Source organism: Acomys russatus, chromosome 16 (genome assembly GCF_903995435.1).
Source record: "Acomys russatus chromosome 16, mAcoRus1.1, whole genome shotgun sequence".
Classification (NCBI taxonomy): Eukaryota; Metazoa; Chordata; class Mammalia; order Rodentia; family Muridae; genus Acomys; species Acomys russatus.
In genome coordinates this window covers 7976403-7996236 of record NC_067152.1, presented here as the reverse complement: position 1 = coordinate 7996236, position 19834 = coordinate 7976403, and the positions used below count along the sequence as shown (strand labels likewise).

Below are 19834 nucleotides of genomic sequence, written 5' to 3'. Positions count from 1 at the left end.
GTCACTGATAGAAGGGCATGGCCAGATGAACTCTCAGTCCCACTGTCTGTGTCCCATGAGCCCACCCCTGAGTCAGGGACACAGGCTGGCAATAAGGACACCCATGGAGACTGTAGCTTTGACTTCTTCGACATCCATTATGCATCAGACACTCTTGGGGATGTTCCATCTTGTTATGCAACAAGGCAGAAAAAATCTTAACATCCTGCTCGAGAACTCCTCTTCAGGAGAGAGCTGCCTTCCCTCATCCCCACCCCCAAGGAAAACACCGCGGTGAGGTGAGACTCTGTGAGAAAGGATGTGGCCATATGCCAAGACTTCAGAGGAGGGTGGCACTGCCTAGCAATATCCTGATTCTGCTCCTGGAAAAAGTTGGGAAGCACCTGAGGAGGGAGCAAGGAGGAGGCAGGAAAGGCGAGGAAAAGATGGAGCTGGAGCAAGCAAGGTAAGGCAAGAAGAAAAGGCAAGAGAGCCTGCTCCAGCTCCCTCGGGCATCCTCCCTAGGTCCTATCATCTTGTGTGAGTGGGCTTTCTGCAGAATTTAAGCAAGGGGTGGTCTTTGTCATGGTTTGAATGTAAAACTATCCCCATAGGCTCGTGTGCATTAACACTCAGTCCCCAGCTGGTGGTGCTGTTGAGGGAGATTATGGTACCTTTGGGACCTTGCTGATGGACATAGGCCACTGGGGAGTGTGGCTTGGCCTTTCTTCTGGTCTGCTTCCTGCCTCCAGCTTGGCATCATGTAATACTAAGCAGCTGCCTCCAGCTTCTGCCACTACAGACCAAGCCATCCTGCCATGTCTTCCCTGCCATGGTGGACTGCGATCCTCTCAAACTGTGAGCTGAGACAAGCCCTTCCTCCCTTGAGTTCTTCCTGCCCAGTTCTTTTTTGCTCACGGCAGAGAATAGCATTGTGATGTGGAGCAGACACTGGAGAGAGACCACCTGAGGGTCACATCTAGCTTACACACATATATACTTACCAAGGTTAAACTTTCAGCATCCCTCCAAGGTAGCTAAGACCTCAAGATTCACGCTCGTGAAGAATAGGATGCCGGAGAGGCCCAACCACGTGTTCAAATTCCCCCAACTCAGTAAGCAACAGTGTCAGAATCAGCTTAGTATAGACCACAGAATATAAACTCTTTTTGTGGTTGGTTTTGTTATTGTTGTTGTTTTGTTTTTTGTTTTCCGAAACAGGGTTTCTCTGTGTAGCCCTGCCTGTTCTGGACTCACTTTGTAGACCAGGCTGGCCTCGAACTCACAGAGATCCGCCTGCCTCTGCTTCCCCGAGTGCTGGGTTTACAGGTGTGTGTGTGCCACCACTGCCCAGCGAGGTGAGTACAAGTCTTAGCAAGGCCAGGATGTCCACGATGTGAGGGAAAAGAGGAAGCCAAGCTAGAACAAGACTAAGGGCTTGACAAGGCCTCTGGATGTGTTTTCCAGGACCCAGGTATGCCATTCAAGGCAGGCAGGAAGTCAAGGGGCTGATGGAGGAGACAAAGCAGATGGGTATTCAAGGCCCTCGGGTGTGCAGGGCGGACCTTCCCCCATCGCTCTGTCCTCTCCTCCGGTGCCCTCAGTACTTTCATCGTCCTCTCAGATCTCCTCCTAACTCAGAGAATAGGCTGAGAAATAGCAGGAATAGAGCCAGGAAGATTAATTAACCAGGGCCTCTCCATAGTAGCTTGAGCCGCTGACGACAGCTGGGATGCCAAAGAGCACCTCAGGCTGAAGCGCCACCTGCTGGTGAGTCTCAGACCTTGGGCCTGGGACAATCTGAAACTTCATATAAGATGAAAAACCCATGAAAAGACGCCTCAGGACTCTCAAGCAATGAAATGCAAGCAGCAGAAAATGCCGTCACGGAAGTTCTCACTTCCGTGTTTTGCCAGGAAGTGTAAGCAAGTATCGAAGCCACTAGTTGCTTGACACAGTGTTGTCTGGGAGACTCCATCCTGGTGTCTCTCCTCTCTCTCTCCTCTCTTCTTGACGAGCTCATCGTCCTGCAAGCTTAGTTACAACCATAAGCTCTGCCGTGCATTATTCTAGGTCTCGCTCCTAGGTCCAGACCCCAGGATCAAGCTAGTGATCTTTTAACTTGTGTGCATAAGAGAAAGAGAGAGACAGAGACAGAGACAGACAGAGAGACACAGAGAGAGACAGAGACACAGAGAGACAGAAACACAGAGAGAGAGAGACAGAGACACAGAGAGAGACAAACACAGAGAGAGAGAGACAGAGAGAGAGAGACAGACAGACAAAAACACAGACAGACAGAGAGAGGAGAAGAGGAGAGGAGAGGAAATAATGCTTGCGGGGATGTTTTCTTCTAAGCTGGCTAGTCCACAAGCTCCCAGCATCCCACTAATGCTGGAGTTACAGCCACACTCAGCTTTCTATGTGAGATTTGAACTCAGGTCCTTATGCTTGCACAGCAAGCAGTCTTCCACCGAGCCCTCTCCCAGCCCCTAGCCACAAAGGGCAGAGCTTCTCCAGGCCATAGAGCCAAATGGTAAAAAGAGCCAGGGTAGTTTGATGAATGAAAAAAAAAAAAAGTGCAAAGAACTGTTTGGGTCCTTCTACTGTCTGTCGTCCTTAAGGCACAACAGATTTAGAGTCTGTAATTAGATGTGGTTTGCCGAGAATGGTAGAGATCATCTCATTCAAATGCACAGCCAAGACTTGAATCTCTCTCCTCCTCCGATGCCAGCCAATGAGGACTCACACTCCCAAGAGTATAAGGCTAATTTCATTATTGAGTTATCCTGGTGGATTAGAAAGTTCTCTTTGTGTTGAGAACAAATCTTTCTTGAGGATTAATAAGGTAATGCATTTAACATGCCCACCACAGAGCCTACAACATCAAGAGATGTTATCTTCATCTCGGTCTCCCTCATGACAACTGTTCGTGCGTCTGTCTTTCCCTTGGGAATGTCAGAAAGCAAACCTGACTCTTCTTCCCCGAGACAGTTCTTCAGATATTTGAAAGCAGTGCTTCGGGGTCCCTTGAGGCTCCACTTGCCTGGGGTAAACAAATGCTCCAGCCCACTTCCAGACACTCATTGGTAAGCAAGTGTCGCAGCTGGGTACACTATGGTTTCCCGGCTGCTGCTGTGTGAGAGGCATCAGCGGGGCCGATGGAGCAAAGGCTGAGGCAGCCACAGCAGAGCAGCCAGGTTCTGAATCATAATCTCTAGGCAGGAAAGCCACGGACGTAGCCGACCTGGAGGAAAGCTTAGCTCATTGAAAGGGCTCTATCAGAGTATGCCTATGTCCCAACAATTTTGATGACACTTCTTATTTATTTATTTATTTATTTATTTATTTATTTATTTTAGGCAGGGTTTCTCTGTGTAGCCTTGGCTGTCCTGGCACTAGGTCTGTAGACCAGGCTGGCCTCAAACTCATAGAGATCCACCTGCCTCTGCCTCCCAAGTGCTGGGATTAAAGGTGAATGCCACCACCGCCCAACACCGATGATACATCTTAGTAGAAGAAAATTAAGTTGGGGGCTGGGGACATACTCAGTCAGCTAAGTGCTTGCTGTGCAAGCATGAGGGAGGACCTGAGTTCAATCTTCAGAACCTACACTTTAAAGAAATGCCAGGCACTGTGATAGGCTCCTGTAATCCCACTTCTGGCAGGCAGAGACAAGACAAGCAATCCTTAGAGCTTGCTCACTAGCAAGCCTGGAAGAATCACTGAGCCACAGGACCTGGTGAGAGACCCTGTCTCAAAAACATGGTTCCTGAGGAGCCATGACTGAGGTTGACATCTGGTTTCTGCATGAACTTGTACACATGTGTGTGCACACCCACATCTGTAGCCATGCACATGTGAATATTTGTGCACACACACACACACCACAAATACGCAAACACACAAACACATACACAGACAGAGAGAGAGTTTAAAAGAGAAAGAAGTTTACCCCCCATCACCACCACAAAATTAGCTTACATCATTTAGGACCCCCAGGCTCTGCAAAAGGGCTTGATGTGTTCTTCCTGAATCTCGTTTGTTGCTTTTGGAAACAAACATGACTACACAACATGACTACACAACGCATCCTAAATCCTGGAATATCAGCCTTCCGCTTAGAGGTGATAGACGCTGAAATGTTCTCCATCTGTGGAAACTAGGTCCAGGCGGGGAGCAGCAACTTCTCCAGGTCCCAGGGAGGCTTGTGTGTGAGCGAGGCCTGGTCACGAATGCCGAAGAGGAAAGTGAGAGAGAAAAGGACACGAGGTCTGGAGGTCCTTCTTGGACTGCTTCTGGTTCTTTCCACTTGATCCTTTCTAGACTGGGGGGATGCAAAGCAGTGACAACATGAGAGTAGGACCAGAAATTTCTGCAACCACCTGCTGGCTCCAGCCCTAACTGATGTAGAGTCCTGTACAATGGGCTTAACCTTTTCTGAAACTTTCATTTCGCACATATGAAATAAAAATAGGAACGGCCGCATCAAGAGAGGCCTGTGAATATTAAATTAAATAAGCACAGTGAGTTTAAGTTCCCAGTAGTGCTGAGCAGCTAATAACAGTCCAGCCCTCCTGGAAGCAGATCTCGCAAACTCTGGATACGAGGTTTTAGAGTCAGTATTTGACTGTGCTGCAAAGAAAGCAAAGACAGCCAGCAGCTGGGGCGTATACAGGCCTTGAAGTCACACTTGGTGAAACATGTGCTTATTTACCCAACCTCTCTCCCATATGGACACTTTAAAGTTCTAAAGGAATATTGAGGCTGGAGTTCAACTAGAGCATCGAGTTAATGAGCCAGAAACCAGAAATCAGGCCCACCACAAAGGCTGGAAACAGGAAGAGAGATGGAAGAGGAGGAGGAAGAGGAGGAGGAAAAGAAAGAGGAGGAAGAGGAGGAGGAAGGAGAAGAAAGGCTCAGAGATGCAGCCCCTAATTTTTACGAGTGTTCCTTAAAGCCTGAGCTGAATGTTCAACATTATGTGAATGGACAGAGGGTCCGAGAGTTCTTGGAGGAAAGCAAGAGCGGAGAGACCTGCGCAATGATCTCAGCAGCTGCCACTGCATGGGAGGGATGACTCGGTAAGCACTAAGGCCCAGAAGTGTCATTCTTCGGGAGTTAGATTATAGCACAGGGTTGTGAACAAAACTAAAATAAATCCATCTCTACCGCCACAAAACAAAGCGTTTTTCCATAAATTTAACTGCCATCTAGAACAACACTGAAAGCCACTAGAGAAAGATAATCTATCCAGAGACTCCACAGAGGTCTGCCCACAGTGTCTACATTAAAAACAACAACTACTAGACACATGAAGTAAGAGTGAAAACATAAAATTAAAAAAAAACCACAATCAGAAACAAACAGATCTCCATTCAACCCCAGCATTAGGAGGCAGTAAGTTTATAGTAATAATATTGAACCTGTTAACTAAGTGCAGAAAAAAATGTAAATAATGACAGTTTTTTTTTCTTAAGCAAGATTTGGAAATGTTTTTAAAGAAACCAAATGGATGTTTTAGAACTGATAAATGCAGTATCTGGCATTTTTGCATTGTTGAGTGAGATCGATAGAAGATTAGTGCAAGGCAGAAAGCAGAACTTGAAGACGAGTTAAGAGAAATGATTCAAATGGTGAGAGCTCAGGAAATGGCTCAAAAGTGTGTCCTGTGCAAGCCTGAGGTCATGAGTTTGAATCTTCAGCATCCATGTAAAAATCCAGAATAGCAAAGCAAACGTGTAATCTCGACACGAGAGAGGTAGAGACGGACGGGTGGATCCCTGGAGGTCACTGGACAGCCGGCCTATTCTAATCCGTGAGCTTCAAGTCCTGTGAGAGACTGTTTCCAAAACACCCACTCTCAACTCCTGGCTGCCACATGCACATACATGCAAACACACACACACACACACACACACATACACAGAAATTTTTCAAATGGAATACAAAAGAAAAAATACCAATAAAAATAAACAAAAATCCAGTGACAATATATTGAGTCCCTACAACCTATACATAGATTAGAGCATATATGAAATTGGCATTCCAGAGAGGAAAGAAGGAAAATAGTTAAAGAAATATTGATTTGTATTTTTCTAAATTTTCAAAAACATCATTTCACAGATCCATGATCCTCAACAACCCAGGCAATTAAAATACAAAATAAATCACACTGGGGCATGATATTGCCAAAATCCTACAAAATCAAAGATAGAGAATCAATCTTAAAATAGGGGGATGGAGAAACAAAGAATGAATAATCCATGTGGGGAATTATGATGGGTCTCATGAGAAACAGTAAGGAGAGGGGAGGAGGAGGAGGATCTTTGAAATACTAAAAGAACGCGCTTACCCAGCTGTAAGTGTGTGCACAGCCAGAAGAATATGCCTGAGAAAGAATAAAACTAAGACGTTGTATAGACAAATGGAAACTGAGGACGTTTGCCATAAGTAAACCCATTCTGGGGCGGGGGGGGGGGGATGTTGAAAAGAATTTCAGGCCAAAGGAAAATGACAGCAAATTGAAAAGTAAGATGGAGAGGGGGGGAAATAATGAATAATGAAAATAGATAAATGTGGTAAATGTAAAGTATAAGTTTCTTTCTCATCAGCTGTTTTAAAAGTTAAAGGGTTACTTCAGGCAAAAATAGTCTTAACCGTATTCTGCAGTAAGTCCTTTCAGTGTGTGTGTGTGTGAAAGTAGTAGGAACCGCAGCATAAAACAGAAAACATGTAAAGGGACTTGTATATGATTTGATGCAAGATCAATTCAAGGTAGACTGTGATAAGATAAAGATGAATAGTGGTAAATCCTAGAGCAGCAATTAAAAAATAATAGTACAAAGTGATATAAATCAAAATCCACCAGAGGGTATAGAATGAGCTATTAAAACTGTTAATACGAAAGGAAAAGGGAAGAAAATAATACATAGGGATGAAGACAAGCAAGAAATAAAGAGCAAGGGATTGTACTGAGTGTAAATACATCAGAAATTGCCTATGAAGGGGCCGGAGAGGTGGCACAGTGGTTCGGCACGGTGGTTCAGAGCACTACGATCTGTCTCTTCCAGAGTTCCTGAGTTCGAGTCTCAGCACCCACATGATAGCTTGTAGCCATCTGTAACTCCAGTCCCAGTAGATCTGAGTCCCTCTTCTGGCCGACATGGACACTGCACACATGAGATGCACAAACATACATTCAGGCAGACACATACACATAAAATAAATTCTAAAAATTTAAATCAATTAAAATCTCAATTAAAAGGAAGATATTGTTAGATAAAGTAAATAGCAACATTCAACATGCCTTGGCACGTAAAAATCCTGTAAAAGAATCAACAGAGGGAGGTGGAAAGGACTGAGAAATGTGGGCAGCAACATTAGGAAACCGTCATGCCTAGCACAGAAACCGTCATGGCAGCGACGTTATAAGTGATGAAGGCGGTTATTTCAAACGGTAGCAAGATCAATTCACCAAAATGCGATAGTCCGAAGTATATAGGTGCCTGATAAGTTTTAAAAATACACAAACAAAAATCGGCAGGGAGACAAGCTACATGGTTAAAAGTTTTAACAGTCTTTCCTCAGTCGCTGATGAGTATGTAATATATTACCAACCTTTGTACAGCTGTGACCAAAACACCAAGGAGAGACAGATTAAAGGAGGGGGGGTGGGTTGTGTTAGCCTATGGTTTCAGGTGCGCTCGACTAAACTTTATGGCATCTCCAGGACACTCACCTCATGGGAGAGGAGACGCACAGAGCAAACAAGGAACTGGGGATCAGGCACGTCTTTACCCTTCATAGGTGCGGCTCCAGTGCCCTGCCTCCTCCCAGCCCAGCCCCACTTCTGAAAGCTCTGAGCACTTCCAACTAGGGACCACACATGGAGCACACGAACATCCAGGGCACATTTCAAAGTCCAAACCACAGCAAGTAAGCAAAGAAATTATTAAAGGTATCAAAGACTTGGAAAACACTATCAAATAACTTAACCTAATTGCCTTTTATGAGATTGTGCTGGTTGGGTGTTTATCAACTTGACACAAATGCAGACATATCTGGGGAAAAGGGACTCTTGAGTGAGGAATTACCTCGCCCACACCGGCCTGGAGGCAAGTCGGTGGGGTTCTGTCTTGATTAATGGTTGATGTGGGAGGCCCCAGCTCACTGTGGGTCAGTGCCACCCTTGGGCTGGTGGTCCTGGCATGTATAAGAGAGCAGGCTGAGCAAGCCACGAGAAGCAAGCCAGTGAGCAGCCTTTCTCCGTGGATTCTGCCCCCAAGCTCCTGCCTTTATTTTTTACTGGTGACAGAGTACAACCTAGGCTTTATAAACTAAAATGAACCCTTTCCCCACCCCCCCAGCCCCCAGCTGCTTTTGGTCATGGTGTTTTATCACAGCGAAAGAAATGCCACAAAGATAGAAAGAGACAATAACAAAAAAAAAAAAAAAAAAAAAAAAAAAAGAGAACAAAAAAAAAATAAATAAAATAAAAATGAGAGAACGCAAATACTTTCAGGGTGCCTATGAGGCGTTCATCAAGATACACCTACCACAAGCTGGCCCACGGAGCAAATCTCAATACATTTTGAAACAGTAAAACCGTAAGGAGTGTGTTTTCTAACCAAAGCATAACTGAATCAGGAGTCCAAAAAAAAGGCAAGTGAGAGAAAAACGCAACTCACCAACATCGGAATGTGGGGACCATCACAACAGCTTCAACAGGTATTTCGAAGTGACAAAGGGGGCATGACATACAACTATCATGAACTCAAAAACTTAGACAAAATGAGCACATTCCTTGGGGGTGGGGACACAAGTTACCAAAGGGAGGAGGAGCGAGGCGGTGTCTGGGAGGAGCTAAAGGGGGCAGGGAGAGGAGTCCACATTGATCAAAATACATTATATATGTGTATGAAACTCTCAAAGAATCAATAAGAATATTTTAAAGCAGGAGTCACCAGAATTAGTGCAAGAAGAAACAGAGAATCTTGATATCTCTGCATCTATTAAAGGAATTGAATTTGTGATTTAAAATGTCGGCACGCACACACATAAGCACAAGGCCCAGATGGCTTTGCTAGTAAATTCAATCAGGCATCTAAGTTAAAAATTATACTATGTCTATCCAAACTTGGAAAACATAGACAAAGGGAACATCTCATGACTCTTTTTATGAAGCGAACATAAGCCCAATACCAAAACTTAAAAGGGCATTTTAAGTTTGAGCCAAACATGGTGGCTCGAGCAGTGTGGCCCAACCCTGGCACTCAGAAGGCTGAGGAGGACAGCTCCCGAAATAGAGGTCATTTTGAGCCACATAGTTTGTTCGAGACTAACCTAGGCTAACCAAAAACTATAAAAAGTACCATAAGAAAAGTAAATATAGCATCCTTCTTAAATACGGATGTAAAGCTCCTTTTGAAAATATTTGCAAATTAGCCATAGTAAAATATAAAGAGAATAGTAAGCCACGAGCGAATAAGGTTTCTCCACATCTCCTCTGTGTAGTCTTGGCTGTCCTGGACTCACTCTGTAGACCAGGCTGGACTCGAACTCACAGCGATCTGCCTGCCTCTGCCTCCCCGAGTGCTGGGATTATAGGCATGCGCCACTGCTCCTGACTGTGATCTTCTTTCTAAAAGTAGGAAGAAACATCTTTACCAAAACGAAGTAGCCATTGATAATTTCCTTTAGAGAAATAAAAAGTTGAGGGGCTGGAGAGATGCCTCGGTGGTTTAGAATGCCTGCTGCTCACGCTACAAAAGCAGGTTTGGATCCCAGCCCCCACATGGTAGCTCACAATTGCCTGTTGACTCCAGTTCCTGGGGATCAGAAGCCCTCTGTTGGTGTCTCAAGGCTCCTGCAAGCACCTGATGCTTACACACACATAATTTTTAAATTTCTAATTAACAAACTAAAAATATTTTTTAAAAAACCATTTTTCTATCAAAGTAGAAATAAGATAATACTTTCTCAATGCAACAAAGGTAGCTAATAAAAAAATGTATATCAGACATATTTAATGGTGGGATGGTGGGGGCACATAGGAGGCAGGGGCAGGCAGAGCTCTGAGTTTGAGGCCAGCATGGTCTACAGAGTGAGTTCCAGGACACAAAGAGCTATGCAGAGAAGCCCTTGGTGAAATAAAAACATACTTAATGAAAAAATAATAAACTCTTTCCTTCAAAGATCAGAAACAAGGCTAGAACATATACCTCTGGGTTTTGTTTTTCCCCTCGACATCACGTTGAAGTTTTTAAGCAAAACAATGGGACGAAAAAATGAAAACTGTAAGCAAAGAAATAAAATTCAAGCTATCAAAAAGAATAAGCTGTTGACACACTCAAGAATATGAATAGACGTCAAAAAACATTTTGCTGAGAGAACGCTGCCAGCCACGAAAGGATACACACTTTGTTATTCTATTTCTATGTGATCCTAGAACAGATAAAACTCATTTATAATGGACAAAAGCAGATGGATGTTTGCCTGAGGGTTGGTGGGGGGGGGGGTGACCTAGGTGGGGAGCTTTTGAGGAGATTAGACTGTTCTATGTCCTGATTGTAGTGATTGCCACAAGGGTGTGTGTTTCCTTCATAATTCACGCACGAGATGGCTCAGCAGTAAAGAGCACTTGCTGCCATTACAGCCTTCGGTTCCCAGCACCCACATAGTGCCTCACAGCCACCTGAAATTCCAGTCGCAGGGGAACCAATGCCCTCTTCTGGCCTCGGAGGGCACCAAGTACTCACAAGATACAAGAACAAAACATTCATACACATAAAATAAATAAATCTAAAAAATTTAATTCATGTGGTTATGCACTAAACTTGGTCTATTTTATCGTATATAAATTATGCATTCAAAAAGTTGGTTTTTAAAAGCAGGAAAAAATAGACACCATTAAGAAAAAATAAAACCCAGAATTCAGATCATTCTTCCAAAGAATTCATACTTCTCCATAATAAAGACAAAAAAAATGAGCAAGCTTTTTTTTTTTTTTTTTTTGGTTGTTCAAGACAGGGTTTCTCTGTGTAGCCTTGGCTGTCCTGGACTCACTTTGTAGATCAGGCTGGCCTCAAATTCACAGCGATCCACCTGCCTCTGCCTCCTGCATGCTGGGATTAAAAGCATGTGCCACCACGCCCAGCAATGGGCACTTTCTTTTTCTTTTTTTTTTTAAATGGGCTCTTTCTTAAAAGGGAAATCTTTCTTGAAAGACTCTAACACATGTCACAAAAAGTAATATATGAATAACTGATAAACACATACAGTTGCGCTCAAAATCATCAGTCATTGGGGAACTATTAAACACAAACACCAAGTTGGTACAGCTGAGCCCCGACAGAAATGACTAAAAACAATGCGGAGACGAAGTCAAGCGCTAGCGTGGCTGTGGGGAGAGTCTTTCCCTCCTCGGGGAAGTGACACAGTGGAGGGCTGGAATGATGGCTCAGCTGGGAACGGCACTTGCCACCAAGCCTGACAACTTGAGTTTGAGCCCTGCATCCCACCTGGTAAATAGAACCAACTCCTTCGAGTTTTCCTCTGATTGCCACGCGTTCACATGGCATGGACACCTAAACACAGACACCCACACAGGATAAATAATAAATAAATGTTTAAAAATGGTAGAACCACTTTAGACTAGAGTTGGGCCATTTCTTAAACAATTATGCTTATAATTAATTTATGAGTGAGAATCAGCTATTCCACTCTTGGCTATTCACTCAAGAGAAACTAAAATGCCTTCAAAGTGAATCATAAATAAATATTCAGCTGAGTATGGTCACACATGACTGTGATCTAGTACTTGGGAGATGGAGGCAGAGCAATTTGGAGGTCAAGAGCATCCTTGGCTACACCACAAGTTTGAGGTCAGCCTGTGCTATATGAGACCTTGCCTATACACGAAGTAATTAAATAAATATTCACAAGGTCTTTTTCATAATTACCAAAATCTAGGACCAATCCAACTGTCCACCATCAGATGAATAGATAAATAAACCGGAATGTGTTTATATGCTAAAGAATTCAGCAGAAGAGGATGGAGCGCCAGGTGTGCCCCCTTGTGGAGAAAACACAAAACCATCTTTTTTTTTTTTTTTTTTTTTTTTTTTTTTTTTTTAAATTTATTTATTGGAGTGAAAAGAAACAGGCAAAAAAGAGTGCATGGGGGCGTGGAATCTGTCAATTATCTGTTTGAAATTTGACATTGAACTTGAATTTGAAACTTGAACAATCTATTTGTAATTTATAAATTTGAAAAGAAGCTAGTCAGACAGTGGTAACAGAATTCATGAGAGTGGTGGTGGAACATCATTGGGAAGAGAAAAGATCTGGAATTTTCTTTCTTTCTTTCTTTCTTTCTTTTTTTTTTTTTTTTTTTTTTTTTTTTTTTTTGGTTTTTCCAGACAGGGTTTCTCTGTGTAGCCTTGGCTGTCTTAGACTTGCTTTGTAGACCAGGCTGGCCTCTGCCTCCCAAGTGCTGGGATTAAAGGCCCATGCCCAGCTCTATGAACTGGATTTCTATAGGGATAAATAAATGTGTCACATGTCTTGATTGATCTAGCATTTGCATGGGTGAATGGGACACATTTGACAGAATTCACACTGTACACTTAAGATTTTTAGTGTGGCCAGTATGGTGCCTCATGAGTTTAATCGCAGACTCAGGAGGCAGAGGCTGGCAGATCTCTGTAAATTCGAGGCCAGCATGGACTACAAAGTGAGTTTCAGGACATCCAGAGCTTTCTCAATTAAAAAAAGAAAGGAGCCCCTCAAAAAAATATTTGAGGTGTGTGTGTGCATGCGTGCACTCGTCTGCCTGACTGAACGTGGAGGATCACAGTTCACCCTCAAGTGATGTCCACTTTGTTTGAGGCAGGGTCTCGTGTTGCTTCTCCACCGGGCATACCGCGCTGGCTGGCCGTTAAGCTTCTGGGTCTTCTCGCGTTTCCACTTTCCATCCATCACAGTAGCACGGGAGCGTGCGCTGCCACCGTGACAGACCTTACTCTGGTTCTAAGGATCCGAGTTCACATCCTCACTGAGTAAAGCAAGCCTTTTACTCAGTGAGCTATTTCCCCCAGCCCCAAATATGTACATTTTACTGTTTTCCTTCTTCTTCCATCTTAAAGGGAAAGCTGGAAAGAATTTTCCTGGGCTTAGTAAAAAATAGCAAAGTGCCCCACGGCCATTCCTTCTCTCATCATCGCTCTCCCCATCACAATACAATACAGTACAATAGATCCTAGAAAATGCATAGTTACTGGACCTCTGAAAATAAGAGTGCCATTGTCTCGAGTGGGGTGTCACCCGCGGCATGGTCAGAATCATAAATAACTGCCTGTACCCAGAAGCAGTCGCTTGATGCTCTTCTGTGACTTATCCGTTAGATCTGGGTCTGGGGTTCCAGTTTTCCCAGCCAGCAGGGTAGACTTTTGATGGATGGCTCCAAGTGCCACAAGATGACATTGATGTAAAAAGACACAGCTTCAATAACAGGCTCCAAGGACAGGGCTGGAGCAATGGCTCAGCTGTGAAGAGTACTTGCTGTTCTTGTGGAGGACCACAGTTCAACTCCCAGCACCCACATGGTGGCTCACAATCACCTGTAACCCCAGCTCTCAGAGATCCAGTGCCTTTTCCTGGCCTCTACAGATGCATGCATGCACCCATGTTCATACTCACAGACACACACACGGGCACGCACACACACAAAAGAAATCTTTAAATAGAAAGACTAAGGAGAACGAAATTCCACGAAAACCAACAAACACAAGGCGGGAAAAAGTCATATGGGAGCCAGATAGTGATGGTCCCCAAAGCCAGTGGAGTTTAGAGTGCTGAAGGTGCTCAATTGCTTACTCGCTGATTGGACAGGGACACCAACAGTGCCACCAAGTCCATGGATGCTGAGCGAGCATCCTCAGCCAGGCTCACCGCGTCCTCCTTCGTGTCTGCCTTACAGCTCACGTATCTGCCCCCACCATGGGGAGAGTGCCGGTCCTCGGAGATGGGGCTCGACTTCTTTCCTGTTTACAGCATTACCGCCTGTCGGATTGACTGTGAGACCCGCTACATCGTAGAGAACTGCAACTGCCGCATGGTCCATATGCCAGGTAGGTGTCAGAGCCACCCCAGGACCTTTGCGGTCTCCCACCCCGATAGGAAAGGCCTAAGACGCTCCTGGAGGATGCAAGGAGATGCTGTTCTAGGGAGACTGTGGTACCTGACAACCAAGGGTGGATATACTCCATCTGGAGACCAGGGCAGCATCCTGGTGCGCAATAGTATCCAGATGTGTGCATCACCTCCATCTCGGTGCTCCATACGCGTGCCAGTTGTCTGCTGCTCTTGCCTCCCGGGCTCAGCGTCCCGATAATAGGATGCTCCAGATCCACACACCCTGATAATGTGTCTGTTCGAACACCCAGATGTCTGTGGCTTCCACCCAGATGTTTCCCTTCTTGCATCCAAATGTCTAGCACTCTTTCGAGTGCGGCAAAAGTCTATTAGTGAGCAAATAAATGTGCCCGTGCCGGCACTTCCGTTGTCAGACTAATAACGCTGGTTGCCACCTCATTAGAGGCAGCCAGCATGTCAGAGGCAGGAGTGTGGTGGAGTGTGGTGTGGACGGCGGGAGAGTGGTGGCGAGGAGGGGCAAGTGGAGCTGTAGGCATAGACCTTCGCTTCTATTCCCAACTTCTCCATTCGCTGTGTGGGCTGGTCCACATTACTAACCCTCTCGAATCTTTTCATTGCTTTTTTTTTTTTTTTTTTTTTTTTTAATGCCCTGAAAACTACAAAAGTCAGTGGCGGTTATATTGTATTAATGCATGAGGAGGTAGAAGTAAAAAAAAAAAAAAAAAAAAAAAATTACTTCTGCTGAAGACCTACTATGTGCTCTTCTGTGCTTATGTCCTGCACTCTTTCAGCTTATATAACAGGACCCTTGTGGCGGAGGCTTAGTTCACCACCCATTGATTTTGTTGTGACAACTCTCAAGTGAGCGTCCTCTATGACTGAACCCTGAGTTGCTTCACTAGTGATCGGTAATGATCTTAGTTGGTCGAGATTAGGATTGCTGATCTGTAAAACTGCCTCTTCGCAAAGAGACATTGACAACACTATTGAGGTCTAGCCACCCTGGGTCTTGAAATCAGCTTCACTTCCATAGCTGGGGTCAGAGGTAGCTCTGAGGGAAGACACAGAGAAGGGCTTGTAGAAGCTACAAAGCCATTGGATTGTCCCCTGGATCCTCCAGGAAAGAACACGACTCTCCCTATACCAATGATACCTGGGCTGACTGAACACCTACAAAAGTGCAAGAGGATAAATGTGTGTTGTTTTAAATAATGACAATAAAATTGCCTATGAGCTTCCCGGAAGACAGGGCAAAATGCAAACCATATCACTTAGCATGTTATTATTGGGAGGGGACTTGGCATCAGCTCTTCGGTGCTGAAAAAAGGTCTTGGGAGGGGATGTTCTAAAAAGTCATTTATGATGGACCTTGACTGAATGTTTCACACACTGGGGGGTGGGGGGGCCGGGCGGGGAGGGGAGGAGTAAGACAACCAACAACAACAACAACAAAAAAAGAGATCTTAGCGTTCTGCAGAGTTCCCAGAGAGAAAGACCTGGTATCAGTAAGTGCTCAGACTGAACCACCAGCCATGAGCTTTTTCCCATAAAGCCTGAGCCAGAGGCAGGCAGACAAAGTGAGGTTGCCATTGTTTCACTCATGACATGATCCCTGCTGTCTCAACTGTGTGAGAGCCGTGAGGAGGCACAGATCCACCCCTGGTTGCTTGTGGCACTGTGGTATGCTGAGAAAAAGCAGCCTCAGAACAGCCCAGATCCCTACTCCAAGCCTACCTTACCACCAGCAGCTTGCTGTCTGGAAAGCCGGACGCTGAGGCCCACGTTTTTTCTTTCTTTTTTTATTTTATTTTATTTTATTTTATTTTTATTATTAATTTATTCTTGTTACATCTCAATGTTTATCCCATCCACGTTTTTTCTACTTGGTAGCCTAACACAAGGGTTCAAGGAGACCACATGGACTTAGAAGAAACCTCCTCGCACACCACCCTGTCTTGTCTTGTCCCCGGTGTTCTAGACAAGTTGGCCCATCATCCACCAAAGCCACCAGAAGAGGGCCAGGCAGGTCTCATGGACTCCTCCTCAGAGAGCAGATCATGAGTCACCTTCAGATCTGAGGACACTGAACAGTGGCACCCACCAGACTGTCCCCAGAAGACAGCTTATCCCTGTTGGGTTGGAAGTCACGCACTGCCTGAGCCAGGGAGGTACTACTGGCATGCATGGCTCCGCCCACGTGGTTGATACTCTTTCTCTGTTTGCTTTCCTTTCCTGTAGGGGACGCCCCTTTCTGCACTCCTGAGCAGCACAAGGAGTGTGCAGAGCCTGCCCTCGGTTAGTACTGGGGGACAGAGGGAGTGGGGGAGGGGCGACGAAGTGAAGATTGTGGGGTCATCTGGTAGGGACACAGAGTCACCCCTGGAAAAGGGAGCAGGGGAGCAATGAGCACAGAGAAGCTCTGCAGGGTGGAGTAAGAGAAGTGGGGGCTGCTGGCTCGCCTGAAAGAGCTTGGTGAAGCCAACACACACAGAGAGAGGGAGGAGGGAGGGAGGGAGGGAAGGAGGGAGGGGGGAGGGACAGACAGACAGACAGAGACAGACAGACAGACAGACAGACAGACAGACAGAGAGTTCATAGGAAAGCAGCACGTCTTTTCCCATTCTCTGAGCCCGAGAGAGAGGAAATAGCAGAGAGGAAAGGTCCTCTTCCATTCCATGTGTGCAAACACAAGCCCTTCCGAGCCGCACACCATGCTACCACTGGCACCTCCTCACCTCTCCCCTACTCTGATCCCCCCCCCCCATGGCCTCCAGAGCAGTTGAGGGCTAAAACAACTGCTGGCTCCCCATCTGGAAAGCCAGGAGGAAGGGAAAGCACAAAGATGTGAGCTGCGGTAGCCCAGAGGCTATCCTGCCGTCCACCTCCTCTCTGCAGCCCCAGGAAAAGGCAGACAACCGTAAACAGTGCTCGCTCCAGTTCCTTTAGCAGCTGAGCTTGGTAGCACTAAGTGAAGGCAAAGCTGGCCTCCTGCACTAGATGGCCCAAGAAGGGGGAAGGGGTGGGTGGTTTACAATGTTTGCCAAGTCTTTCTATGGAATAAAGATGACAAAACCAAAGGACAGAGACAGAGGGGCCAGGCAGAACAAAAGAGGAGGAAGGAAGGGAGGAGGGAGAGGAAAGGGCTGAAGGAACAATCATTCTTGCTAATGATAAGGAAACTTTTGAACCTTTGCAATTAAGTATCAAGGCTATTGCAACAGGGCAGAGAGGGCTCATCTCAGCATGTAGCAGACACCAGGGACTCCTCACCCGCAAGCACTATGAAGGGTCGGGAGATGAAAAAGTACGGAGGACATGTCCTGGAAGGGGGAGAATTGCTACTCACAGGACTGGGGTTCTTCCTGGAAGCAGGCCAGGGTGATGGAGTACCAAGGTGAGAATTCTCTCTAGGCTACCTTAAACAGGCTTCTTGCCAAAGGCAGGCTGAGCAGTGAAGGACTCTCAAGGGCCAGGCTAAAGTTTGGTCAAAAGGAGAGTCTGTCTGTCTGAGGGCAGCAGTGCCTTCTACCACCTGCTCTGGTTGGATTGGAAGGGAGAGTTGTGTTGCCAAGAGAGGGGCTCCAGGGAGAAAGGATGGAAGGCTCTTCCCTGTGCAGGCTCAGCAGGCAGAGGGTTGGAAGAAAGCCCTGAGAATGGGAGGGCCAGGCTTCTCTTGGAAAAGAGGCAATATGGGTCAATCGTTTTGAAAGAGACAGAGGACAGTAACAGCAAACAGAGAGAAAAACAAAGCTCAAGGCACAACGCCACCTCAACAGTTCCTTACTCCAGTTTCATGGGCCCCAGCTTCTTCTCCCAGCTTGCCTCTTAATGTCTAGAATCCTGGTATGCTGGGCCAGAGATCCTCGCCCCCACCCATGCCTGCCTGAGACCTTCTGCTTTCTCCTCCAGGTCTGCTGGCAGAAAAGGACAGCAATTACTGTCTCTGCAGGACCCCCTGCAACCTGACCCGCTACAACAAAGAGCTCTCCATGGTGAAGATCCCCAGCAAGACGTCAGCCAAGTACCTGGAGAAGAAATTTAACAAGTCAGAAAAATATATCTCGTAAGTTTGGTGGGAAGTGGGGAAGAAGTGGGGAGGGGGCATGCAGAAAGAGACAAAAGGCAAGCCAGTTAGCTCAGTTCAGCAAACATTAATTGAGCACCTGCTGTGTGCCCAGCTCAGAAGACAAAGCCACAAAGAGCTTGCGGCCTCCCTGGGGAGATAAGTGCAGGATTGAATGCCACACAGGGTAGTGACATCTGGGGACAATGTTGGCTGTAATTGAGATATGCAGACATGAAGGAAAAACCATGGCTGACTGCAGGTTGCTTGGGGTGAGGTTCAGGGGAAACTTGACCTTTCTAAAGAATGTATAATTCTCTGGGTGGGTCTTGAGCCTCTGTTCCCTCTTCTGGGGACACTTTTCCTGCCACTCTGCCTAGCTGGTTCCTGGTGGTACCTGTCTCCATTGGAATAACATTGCCTTAGAAAGTTCGATTGCTATCTCTCCCTTTTTACACTCCTCCCCGGGCAACATGGTGCTTTCCACGTGCTGCAGCATGTGGCTTACAGTTAAATAAGTGGCTCCTTCAGGAAAGGAGCTGACACAACCATCCTTCGAGATTCAGGCTTGTTGGGCGGGGTGCGAATGGAGAGATGGCTCTGCCATTGAGAGTGCCTGCTGTTCTTTCTGGGGGATTAAAGTTCAGACCCCAGCACCTGTACCAAGCAGCTCAGAAATGTCTGTAACTCCAGCTCCAAGGGGTCTGATGCCCTCTTCTGGCCACTGTTGGCACACACACAGAGATGCATATACACACCGAGACACATACGCACACATTTTTTTTTTTTTAATGTTAAAAGAAAGAAAAGAAAAGAAAAGGAAAGGAAAAGAGTTGGGTTTATCAGGAGAAAGATCCAAGACCATGATGAGGCTTTGAGGTGGGAGAGTATTATAAAGAAACAACAGAGTGTCAAAAACCATGTGCTGGTGCCTTAAAGGGAAAGAGAGGCTTCCACTGGCAAGTATTAAAGTGAGAGTAAGAGGAATAAGAGAGAGCCACCAGGAAAGAAGTGGGTGGCAGGGGCTGCGGAGGGACCCAGAAAAGAAAGCCTTCAGATGAATCCAAAACAAACAAACAAAAACAAAAAAAAAAAAAAAAAAACAAAAAAAAACAAAAAAACGGGGGTGGGGGCGGTGGCATTAACTGACTTTTGTAGGTTTTCAAGAACTGAAAAGAACTTTATAGTATGCGACTTCGTTTGGGACGGCATATGTGACAAGCAGCATAGTGGCACCAGCATCCATCCATAAATGAAGATCTGTCAGCTACAGCACAGGCAGCTTAATGTTCCATCCCAGGCCTGGCGATATGGGCAGGAGGACGCGGTCTGATTTCTTCAGGCTGATTTCTTGGGATCTGGTCTCTTAAGAGACTTAAGCAGATAGCCCCCCTCCCCCTGTTATTCTGAGCCCACCTTTTTGCTGCCCTGCACACTGGTCACAGCAGGAGGCTCCCTCATGCCAGCAGCTCCTCCTTGCTTTTTGCTCTCTACCAAATACCGCTGATGTTTCTGGTCCAGACCTAGGGCACCAAAAAAAAAAATTTTTTTTTCCTTTATTCGGGGTAAATGAACAGGAGACAGTGGCCTGGTGGGGGCTTAGGACCGAGTTGGCACAGGGCACATTAGAAACGA

The 19834-nt window shown here is 45.8% G+C and overlaps 1 protein-coding gene across 2 annotated transcripts in view; it reads left to right on the top strand.

The window, feature by feature from the left end:
* The window catches only part of LOC127200056 (acid-sensing ion channel 2-like), a 269275-nt gene that overhangs the window by 240090 nt on the left and 9351 nt on the right, over positions 1–19834 (top strand). Inside the window, exons 4-6 of one of the 2 annotated variants that reach the window (XM_051158113.1) lie at positions 13961–14111; positions 16375–16431; positions 18046–18199. In XM_051158113.1, the coding sequence (XP_051014070.1) occupies positions 13961–14111; positions 16375–16431; positions 18046–18199 (362 nt within the window). The remainder of the gene's footprint in view (positions 1–13960; positions 14112–16374; positions 16432–18045; positions 18200–19834) is intronic. The other variant, XM_051158114.1, reaches the window with a different exon arrangement.